The sequence below is a fragment of the Austrofundulus limnaeus genome, unplaced genomic scaffold (assembly GCF_001266775.1).
Source record: "Austrofundulus limnaeus strain Quisiro unplaced genomic scaffold, Austrofundulus_limnaeus-1.0 Scaffold590, whole genome shotgun sequence".
Lineage (NCBI taxonomy): Eukaryota > Metazoa > Chordata > Actinopteri > Cyprinodontiformes > Rivulidae > Austrofundulus > Austrofundulus limnaeus.
The window spans coordinates 25,592-37,019 of NW_013952992.1; the positions used below are offsets into that span (position 1 = coordinate 25,592).

At 36.4% G+C, this 11,428-nt stretch overlaps 1 protein-coding gene across 1 annotated transcript in view; it reads left to right on the forward strand.

The window, feature by feature from the left end:
- Window positions 1-11,428, forward strand: part of si:ch211-63o20.7 (Serine/threonine-protein kinase pdik1l-B-like) — a 27,147-nt gene that overhangs the window by 10,244 nt on the left and 5,475 nt on the right. The window contains exon 2 of the mRNA XM_014026802.1: window positions 3,133-3,358. Coding sequence (XP_013882256.1) covers window positions 3,133-3,358 — 226 coding nt within the window. The remainder of the gene's footprint in view (window positions 1-3,132; window positions 3,359-11,428) is intronic.

Here is an 11,428-nt window from a genome sequence, read left to right on the forward strand (position 1 = left end):
GTACTGTACTTTACGGTGTATATATGTATATAAATAAGCATATGTGTTTATGTTTATGCTTGCTCTGAGGGGCAACTCAGAACAGGGGTAAAAGCAAGGAAAGCAAGGAGTCTGTGGAGCAACAAAAACGAGGAATTAAGACCAAAGCGTTGCAGTTTTATTTTAAATAGACAACAAGTGAATGATTTAGACGTGAAAAAGAAGGATTTAAAAGCATGATATGATACCTTTTTAAATAAATATCTGCTGGACCTTTCTGTACAAGTAAGAATCAGGTAAAAAATGCACAATACAGAATGCTATGGTGTGTTTCGGCATGGTGTGTAATAATTAGTGCTGGTTACGTTATCGCGTTAATGCAGCTAACGCTTAACACAATAAATTTTTTTAACATGTATACCATACCTAAAAAATACTCTAAACATCTTTGAGTCGGTAAACTTTTGTGCAGAATAATGAGGTTAAATCAAAAATTGAAGGAGTTTTTTTTTTTATTTCTAAATGAGAAATTAAGACAAATATTGTCACATTTGTCAGCAAAAATGAATGAATGAATGAATCAGGGTTCGACAAATCCCATTGCTCGACTGCCCGGGCCAGGTAAAACTCATATTCGGACAGGTAAACAATTTCTTTTATTTTTTTCATAGGAAAAAAAAATTCTGAAAAATGAATGAGGAAATATTTTGTTTTAAAACACGTATAGAAAGAATAAATCCTCAGCGTTTCCCCCTCCCCTGTAGAAAAGTTACATCTTGCCGTCATGTTGGGGGATCAGTTCCTCCCTTCTTCCCGCTGCACGTCGCGCAGAGTGAAGCTTTAACAACCGTAGTTTTTTCACACCCAAGTTGTCGGAGAAAAAATTTTGTTTTTATGTATTGTTATCCACAGAGATGATAAAAAGATGGGGACGTTCGTTCAGTCATAAATCCATCTTGTTAATGTCGGCTTCTTCTCTGAGTGCACAGAGCAGCAGGGGCTCTGTTCAAAAGGCTCATGTATGGCAGGCCAATATTGCATTTATTTGGTTTCACCACTCCACATTCCAGTTATCTGAAATTGTTTTATGACTAAATTAGACATATTAGTTATTTAGGATAAAATAATAAAATGTTTTCTTTTATTATTTTGTTTTGTTTTATTTACTTATTTTTTAAATTTGGAGATCTTTCCAGCTTGAGCTTGTTTGTTTGTTTGAAGTTGATTTTTGAGAATAAGGGGTACATATGATAAGAGTTTTTCCTTCACTCTGCACCCTTTTAATTCAGGGTAGGATTTACTTTTTTAATGGTGTACATTGATTGATTGTTTTGTTTTTTTAAATGAAAGAGACAAACAAATAGACATCTCTTAATATATTTTGACAATTCAAAATACCTATTTAAGATATCTCTAATTATATTCTGACTAGAATAAATGTCAAATTTATCATTAAGTTGTATGGAGACTCCAGTTCAAGATATCTTAAATGTACCTTTAGATATGAGATTCACTATATAAGATTCAGTTAATGCAAATTGCAGACTTTTTCATGTTCTGTAACTTGTATTTAAAGCACAGCTGCTGCTTTGATCATTCTGTTTTTATAAGCAGCTCTCCCAAGACCAGTATTCAAGGGCAGTTGTTTCCCAAAGTTGGGGTCGGGACCCAAAGTGGGGTCCCGAAACATCAAGGTGGGGTCCTGAAAAGATTTTCTGAATTAATTACATTTTTGCCTTAGTTGTTACAAAGGAGTGAGGTTAGTGTATTTAAAATGGATAAATGTAGTATAAAAATATTGTTACTATGCCCATGTTTTGTTGACCTGTTACAAATGTTTATCAGCCAAAAATAGTTGGGGCCACAGGTCTCTGCTACTGTTATTTTGTGGGTCAAAAGCTGAAAAGTTTGGGAACCACTGCACTTTGGTTCCCAAAATTGGGCTTGGGACCCAATTATGGATCATGAAGCACCTTAGATAATTGATTTGATTTATTTATTTAACAGGAAAAGATTATTAAAAATCAAGCCTGACTCAGCATAATTGCTGTTTTACAGCAGGTTCCTGTTCTGCAGCACATAAACACTCAGAATTACAGCATCACAATAGCATCTAATCTCCAGAAATCAATTTAAAGGGTAATAAAATAATTTCTGATGTAATATTTTCCCTATAGCTATTAAATAAGTATAAATAAGTATTTATATTTCTGTACAAGCTGTTTAGATTGTCAAAAAGCCTATGTTTTTTTGGGTTATTAACAAAGTTTGTGTACTCAGACCAGTAATATTTGGGGTCACAAGTTTTTGCCATGGATATTTTGTGGGTCAGAAGATAAAAAGTTTGGGAACCACTGCTCTAGGTTAAACACTGGAAAGTTCTAAAAAGTTTTTGAAGATGTTTTTGATAAAACAATTGACTGACTGTTAGTGACTCAGTATGCATCTGCTAAATCAGATGTCATTTATTATGTACCTCTGTATAACCACGTTAATAGTTTTGTAGTACAAATACAGTAAAAGTTTTTCATATATTTCATCAAATTTTGAACATTTTTGTTTTGGGCAGGTAACCTTTCATGTCGGGCAGGTAAAAAAATAAAAAATCTTGTTGAACCCTGGAATGAATATATACGGTAAATAAAATAAGTCAGGAATATAAAAAAAAAAAGTGTGTCACATATGGAGTGTATTGCAACATACAAACTTACACATACAGCTATAGTAGACAGATCGTTTCTAAAAAAAAAAATAAACAAATAAAACTTTTTGCGATAAATAGCAAAAATATCTTAATCGTGATTATAATTTGTATCCATGCCCAGCACTAGTATATGGGTATACAACAATGTTAAGAGATAAATAAGTAAATAAATATATAATGTAGTATTATTAGTACTACTGCCACTACTGGCTAAAGTTCCTTGGAAATCTAATGTTTTTTAGAGCATAAAGTGATAATTGGCATGTGCACAATAAGGTGTCATTGTTACTCAGAGTGCTGCACCTCAATTCCAAATGAACAAACTAAGAACTTTTCAAAATATCTAGAGTGGTATAGTTGGGTTTATGTGAAGCTCATTTCTTTCAGTACATGCTTACAGAATACATACCTGATTTTGTTTCATTAACTCTCTGTGTTTGTGTTTTAAGGTGGCAGATTTTGGTCTGAGTAAGATGAGTGAAGCAGCGGTGAACGGGGATCTGACCAGGCAGCGCTTCTCCTCCACCTGCGGCTCTGATTTCTACATGGCTCCAGAGGTTTGGGGTGGCCTGAGTTACACTGCCCAGGCCGACATCTTCTCTCTGGGGGTGCTGTTCTGGGCCGTCCTTGAGAGAATCACTTTCCTGGAAGAAGGATCGACGCAGGAGCAGCTTGGTAAATTAACAGAAAAGACCGTAATGTTGTGATCTGGATCGACTGCTGGGTGTCACCACAGAGGTTGAGTGTGAGGTCAGACAGGTTAATGACTCAAAAAGCTGAATCAAGTTTGATCAAATGAACTGGAACATATTAAAAATGTCACATACCATACATCATACATTCATCATCGGCAGATTGTGCAATCTAAATGGCAAAGAGATGAATGATTATGCTGATATGGATTATAGTGACTTGAATTGATAATCCAAGCTGACAGTTTGTACATCAACCTTCCATCCTACAAAGATTATGGTGTATTGGTAGGAAACAGCAGAGTAATATGATTTTTTTTCATGCACAAGTTGCACATGTCTGTAAGATAACAACACTCCAAACACATTAATGTTGAAATAATAAAAAAAGAGTTTAGACTCTGAAGTCCCGGGCAGGCCGGAGCCACGCTGCAGGTGGAGATGAGGTCCAACATTTTCTGGGCCTCTGCTTCAAAAACAACAGTAAAGTGATCTCTTAGGATTTTGTTGTACGTGTGAACACACAGTCTTGCAGTGAGGTGCTTTCAAAAATATAAAATACATAATCCACTCTGAAAAATAGTCCAGGAAACACTAACAGCATTCCCGGAGTGTTCACCTGCCCTCTGAATTGAGGCTGCAGATCCTCGCGGCATGTGTCCAGTGGACAACCAAGAAAAACCATTATTCTTTTCTTGACAAACAAAATAAATATTATATGATTAAAACAGTAATAAACACGAGGTATACACACGCACATTTGTTTTTATAGTTTGTTATTCCAGATGTCTGCAGCATTCTCACCGGAGAGTGTGAAGAATAAATGAAACTTTATTTCCGAGCTCTTCTCTGCAGCACTTCTGTGTGAACATTTTGGACAACCGATAAACACAGCAGGGCAGCTTAATAATGCAGATGTGTCGACTTTGTTTAAAAAGCAATCTGACCGAAACGTGGCTGTAATGCTAACCAGAAAGTTTCTATTTATAAAAAGGTTTAAATACTGAAAACCTGGACTTGGACTCTATTTCCTGTTAGGACAGAAAGCCGTTGTGACAAAAGTTTGTAAGCAGAACTCCACTCTTATCTATAGTTTTATCTTTACAATATTTAAATCTGAAGTTGTTTCTCATGGAAAGAATACCTGATCATGCATTCTAATCATTACAGTCACTATTTGGTTGATACCAAAGAGTGAATTGGGGCAGCTGTGGCTGAGTCGTTAAGGGAGTCGTTTTCCAACCCAAGAGTTGGCAGTTTAATTYCCTGCTATTCCGTCATATCGAAGTGTCCCCGAGCAAGACACTGAACCCTCACTGCCTTTGATGTGTGTTCCATCAATGTCTAAATGTGATTTACAGGGCACCTATTATGCAAAACTCACTTTTTTTCATGTTTTTAAACTTACTTTTGGGTCTCTACTGCTTAGAGAAGCAGTTCAAACACCAAACAAATGCACCCAGCTGTTTTTTAGCTGTAATTACATGTATTTTTAGGTATCTGGAAGCATGGTCTTTCTCAAAGCACGTTATTCTGACGTCGCAATAACAGAAAAAGCTGAGAAAGCCAGCCAGAGTAATCAAACACAGATTGACAGATTTACGTTTCACTTTGGTGAAGTTTCCCTTCTGTAATGTAACAGAATTGATGCAATCCACTGTAAAAGTGACAAAAACAGACAGTTATTACAGTGATTAATTTTACCTTTAGAAAATGTTACAGTTACATCCCTTCATGGATCAGTCAGCAGGAGTATCTGATCAATATGTGATCCATGATGTGATGTAAATGTAACATTTTCTACATATAGGTAAATTTAATCACTGCAATAAAATAACAGTCTATTTTTGTCACTTTTACGGTGGATTGCATCAACTCTGTTACATTATAGAAGGAAGCTTCACTGACGTGAAACATCAATCTGTGGATCTGTGTTTGATTACTCTGGCTGRCTTTCTCAAGGACCAGGATGTGTGACACAAAAATTTGAATTATGGAACTGAAAATGAAAGTAGTCAAACTGAATTTTTAATAAACCAAAATACAGTTTCAAAGCAAATTAATTCAGATATAAAACTTTAAGTTCAGTTTCAATTTAGTAAAATTCATTTTCAAACCAATGCATTCAATTTCAAATTATACACATTCAGATTCAATCTGAGCAATTCAAATTCACTTCCTGCTGGCACAAGATTTATCCCATACAGATGCATGTCGCTGGGTTTAAATAAAGGAGCAGAAAGGAATTTCTCCTTGGCTACAATTAAATTTATTGGCACTGATGAGTTGAAGTAACATGCCCTTAAAGGAGACACGCTTTCCTGAGGTCTTGATTTAAAAAAAAAAAAAAGTGACATGGTTATTTAAGGTTACAGTATAATTCTCTCATGCAGCCTGTCTTGTCATCTTGTTTCTTTGCAGACAGTTTTAGGGGCATACAAACACAGATCTTTCACTCCAGTTTCTTTTTAACACAAATGATCTCCGTCCTTATTTAGTACCAAAATTCATAGCTGCCTGAAAAAGCTTGGTTTGCTATCAAAAAGTTAAGACAATTTTTCTTTTGAAATATTTGTTTTCTTTTGCATTTTAACCCAAAGGTGAAGATTATGTACTACATTAAGGTGATTTGAAATACCACAAGATTTCCCCCATACCACACTTAAGCCCCACCGCCTCCATGTTAACAAACAAGATTTGATATTTTTTGTTCTCACCTCGTATTTCTTACCTGCTTCATGTTTCTATTAAAACATACAGCAAACTCTTCGAACTGTGAAAAATAAGAYCTGCTTCTAGTAAAAGCCCAGAACCCTCAACTCTTTGAGCACATGAAGTCCATGGTGAAAATAAAAAATCAGTTACATCAGACTTCTTCAAATTTATGCACATTGTTGTTTTTATAACTTTAAGCTTACTTAGTTCTCCTAGTGTGCTACTCATTCAGATTTTCAGGAATATGGGGGTATAATTGCATAATTCTAGATAACAGTGTAATTTTCAGTTATTTATAAAGATGGACCTTTGTGGCTGTARATAAGTATTACTTTTTAGGAGCGGTGGTACAAATACTGTTGCTCTTTTTAAAAGGAGATGTAGCAGACCCCTCATTAGATAAGTGTTTTCACTGAGGGCTGAGCTTGTCTGTGGTCTGTCATCAGTAACAGTTGAATGTGAAACCTTTTGTTGTAAACCTGATTAGGGATGCAAGTTATCGATTAATGGATTAATTTAAAGTTGATTGATCTTATCGACCGACTAACGATTGATTAGTGGCCATTTTCCTAAAAAGCTGACATTTCTCTTGAATCATGGGTCTTTCTATGACATGGTTATTTTTTCACACACTAAATTAAAAAAAATTGTAGTATTATACTTTATTAAATATATTGTGCCAGCTGTATTAAACACTGACTGAATAAACAGAAAATTGTGGATTTCTCTCACATTATTAACCTTGGACATATTTTTAACAAAACAGGAATCTATTAGGTTGCTAGTTTGAAAAAAAAGTACTTGATCCACTTGATCCACCATTACAGAGAAATGTAAAACTAACATTTTAACGCAGTTTAAGACATTTTAATWTAAATATTTACTCAAAAACAAACTAYAAACAYGACCTGAGAGGGGTGAACATACAAATGAGTACTGGAACTGTGTTTGTTTATATTCCCTGTGGTTCAATCTGTGCTGGGCTGATCTGTCATCAGTTACTGTTCGTTTGATTTGTTCACTGGTCGGGTTACGTCACACAGATTAGTTTAACTTCACATTAATTATTTGTAGTGACTAACTTTTTTTGTTTTGTTTTTTTCTTTCACACAAGTTAAACTCTAACAGGGGTGCCCTACCTTTTTTGAACCAAGAGCTACTTTTGAAGTCAGCAGTTTACCAAGATCTACTTGTCCAGTATCAGTATCACTAAAACATTATGTTCATCTCCCTACTCCTCATTTCTTTAAAGTAAATAAAACAGAACAGAATGTGTTGCTTAAGTTTTGTTTAATTCAAAGTATTTAAAACAAAATTATCTACTTAACCATCAACTTACCTACAAAAAAAGAAAAAAGATAAAATCCTAACTCCCTGACAGAGAAACAGAAAATTGGTGGTCAAACAAAAATTATTTTTTTTTTACCTTCTTCAGTGTCCTCTCTGCTTTGTTTTAGACACGTGAACCTAAAGTCTCGCGAGATTATGTTCAGAGTACTCACTGTGATGTGCGAGCTACGAGGGCTGGAAACTTGCCCAGTGAGACAACCACAGAGTCAAATAACTTTGGAGCACGGGAACTCGTYTCCGTTTAATTATAGATCTCTTCTCTCTTCTCCCCATACAGGGGGAAAAAAAACATAAAAAACAATCAGGGTCAACATGGCTACCACAACAGTGCCACCCGTTTTTCAAAATCAAAGCACACAATATAAAACTCCCTTGTTTACACCCACTATTTACAAAAAGTGTCTTACAAAGGTGCAGATTCACAAAGCTCCAACAACAGTTTCAAACATCAATAAAACCTGAATATCAAAACTRGGCAACTGGCTGTCTGTGCAGCATGCAGGATGTTGTGTCTTCTGCAGGTGTTGAAGGGCTCAGTCCCTCACTGGTCCAGACTGCCGGCTCCAAAGGGCCATTCAGAGAGTTCCACCTGGTTCACCATGTATCAGACAAGACACACACACAGCCACTTTAGGTAGAGAAAATGAAAGGGACATCCAAACTGCAAATAAATAAATAAATAAATAAACACAAAGTGTATAACACACTAGTTTGGTCTAAAATGTAATAAAAAATAACATACAGACACATTGTGACAAGTCTCGACAAAGCTCGTTTTTTGTCCATTTTTTTCCGCAATAGTGATCAACAATTCCTCTCTGCTTTGTTTTGGACACGTGAACCTAAAGTCTCGCGAGATTATGTTCGGAGTGCTGTTTCACAACACCCAAAGCTCGCGAGACTACGTCTGTGAGAATTTACAAGAGGTGGAGGGTGGGGGCAGCACTTTCAAGGCTGGAACGTTAAATAAACAAGGCTGCGCTCTACAAGTCTCGCGATCGACTGGTAGATCGCGATTTGGGCACCCCTGCTCTAGAAGAAGGAGCTAACATTAGCTAAAGTTAGCTTACTGTTCTCTCTGTCATCCTGCTCTCTTGTCGTTAGCGTCATACTGCTGGATGGTCTGGTACAGCCTTCGGTACTTTTCCTTCGAGTTTGGTGTAGTTCATTATTATTTTTGTGTCGCAAATAAAACTAAACAAGATTTGCGTATTTAATTATGATGCCGCCCACATGGAGGCGGCCGGCTCTCTGTTCAGCTCAACATTGGGCTGGGGTGGAGTAGGCCAGGCTGAGAGAGCAGCAGCACCCTCTACTGAATGAATGCAAAACTACACTGAAATAAGTTTTCAATGGATGTTTTCAATTAATCGAATGAAATAAATTTTAATCTAATAAACTATTATTCGACAATTAATTGTAAGTCGATTAATTGTTTGCATCCCTAAACCTGACTATTTAATCCGATGGGAAAATAATCTCTGTCTTCAGAGTAAATAACCACAGATTTATGTAATTAACCAATCCACCTGAAGGTGACTGCAATGTAAAGATTTGTTATAAAAAAACTTAGCTTAAACTTTTTTTAAATGTCTGAGTAGTTTCTACTGCAGGTAAGATATTGATTATTGTGATAACACACCTTTGGGAGAGGTGGGGAGTTACGAGGGGATGGGGGGTTCAGCTTGACTTGGAAGTAAGAAAGGGGGCTTTGAGGAAAATAGATTAGGAACAACAGAGCTAGATAATTGTAAATTAAATTTTCCAACTGTGAAAAAGAATTTGAAGAATGAAAATAAATGTTATTTCCTAATAGATAAGTGGAAAATCAAAAAAATAGTTTAGACTGACTGTCCGTGATGCATAAAATGCACAATGATTAAAAGTTAAAGTCGAAAGAGAGGAAAAAAATGTCCTGATATGTTCTGCCTCTTTTCAGCAACAGAAGTTATGCAGTCTTTTTTCCAACTCTAAAAAGTTTATAGAATATAAAACTTGAGAGGAACAAAAATAAATAAATAAAAAGGTACAAGACTGTCTGTCCATTCATCCATTCATTGGCAGCAAGACGGGTCAGTGGTTGTGCCCCACTGCAAGAGGGTCCTGGGGTCTTTCTGTGTGGAGTTTTTTTGTGCTTGTGTGAGTTTCCTCCCACAGACTAAAAACATGGTTGCTTTCAGGCCTCCCTTGCAAAAGAAATCTGTGATTTGAATGGAATTTGCCTGGTTAAATGAAAGTTAAAATATGTATTTATTCTTAATTGTGCTCCTTTTTACTACATTTATCTTCAGCAGAATTCTACACAGTCGTTAGCTGGTAGAATCAGAGGTATATTCAGAGGGTGAATAGAATAGAACAGAATAGAAACAACCTTTATTGTCCCGCAGAGGGGAAATTCAGGTGGAACAGCAACAGCAGATACATCTATTCACAAACCATACATGCAAAAGTAGTAATAATTTAATAGAATAAAAACAAGTAAAATTAAATAAAAATTACTGTACAAGGCCAAAAGGATAAAAATAGGACTCTGTGCAGAAAAATTACAATAAAACAGTCATGACAGACTCATAATCCAAGGGGGTGTGCAATTGAGTCAAATTAAGTCATTTCTAGCGATGTGCGTAATGTGCATGTGTAATGAATATTGTAACAGGCAGAAGATTTACAGTACAGTGTTCCAGTACAGAAAATAGATGTGCAATAGCCACATGAGTGTTATTTATTTAATTATTGAGAAACAGAGTAAAATAAAATGAGCGTGTTAAGATTTCACATTTTGTATAAGTTCTTTTTGTCTTTCTGCTTGTTCCCTATTTCTGATGACGGGCTCACATTTTGTAACCTCTGTGCCACCACTCCCCATGTCAAGTCAACTTTTCCAATACTGCCTTAAAAGGTGAAAACTACATGAAAGCTTAAGAATAAATGAGATGACTCACTTTAGGGATGCAGCTAATGATTGTTTTGTTCTTCATTAAGCTACTAATTTTTTCTAATTCATCAAGTTGTCTACAACGTGTCAAATAATAACAAATGAGCAATATACCTTCTAAGAGCTCCAAGGCTTCTGTAATTATACTGCAGAAAACTTTAAGTTGATTAATTTATGATTTAAAAGGATTAACATCTTTGCCAAACATCTCTAATATGAGATGCAAAGAGATCAGACGCAACATTAAAGGGATAATTCAGCCACTTAAAATTCTGGTTCTGTTTTAAAAGTTTTAACAAGTAATATCTCAGCTCTGGCTCTTTTGAAGGGCTGTACAGTGCAATGAAAAAAAAAACTGTTCAATAAATCATTACTTTACAGCTTTGCAAGCTTTTTCTTTTTGGCAAAGCCATGTAGGGCCCTATGATTTCCGTGATGCAGAAAACGCGACCAAACAAAATGTCATGCACTTTGAGAGAGAGCAACTACAGAGCAATACCCCAGCGGTTATTCATTTGTCTGGTGACGAACTTTTCTGCATATTTGTCAGCACAGAATGGGCTGGACGCGTAAAATTACGTTGGTCGCAGATGCCCGAGCCACCTCAACTAGCTCCTCTAACCAATGGAGGAGCAGCAGCTCTACTCTGAGTCCTTCTCAGATGACCGAGCTTCTCACCCTGTCTCTAAGGAAGAGCCCAGACACCCTCTCAGGGCTGTACGTTAACTTTTTTTTAGCTCATAGCACTGGTGCTACAGAGGTTGCTGATTTTGTAGCACAGAACAAAACGTAGCACCAGCATAAAATGTCTGTTCTAATCTCTAAAACCAAAAGCCAGAATGGTGAATAATATGCTGAGTATTGTTGTAGGACAGGAGTCACCAACCTTTTTGAGACTGATGGTGCGTTCACACCGAACGCGATTTCAGCTTCAAAATCGCAGCCAACGCTGAAGTTTGAAGCTCGTGCACTTTGAGGTCAGACGCAGGACATCTGCGCTGCACGGCGACAGCCTCCCCGCCCCTCCCTCCTCTGTCGGGCTCTGTTTAATGT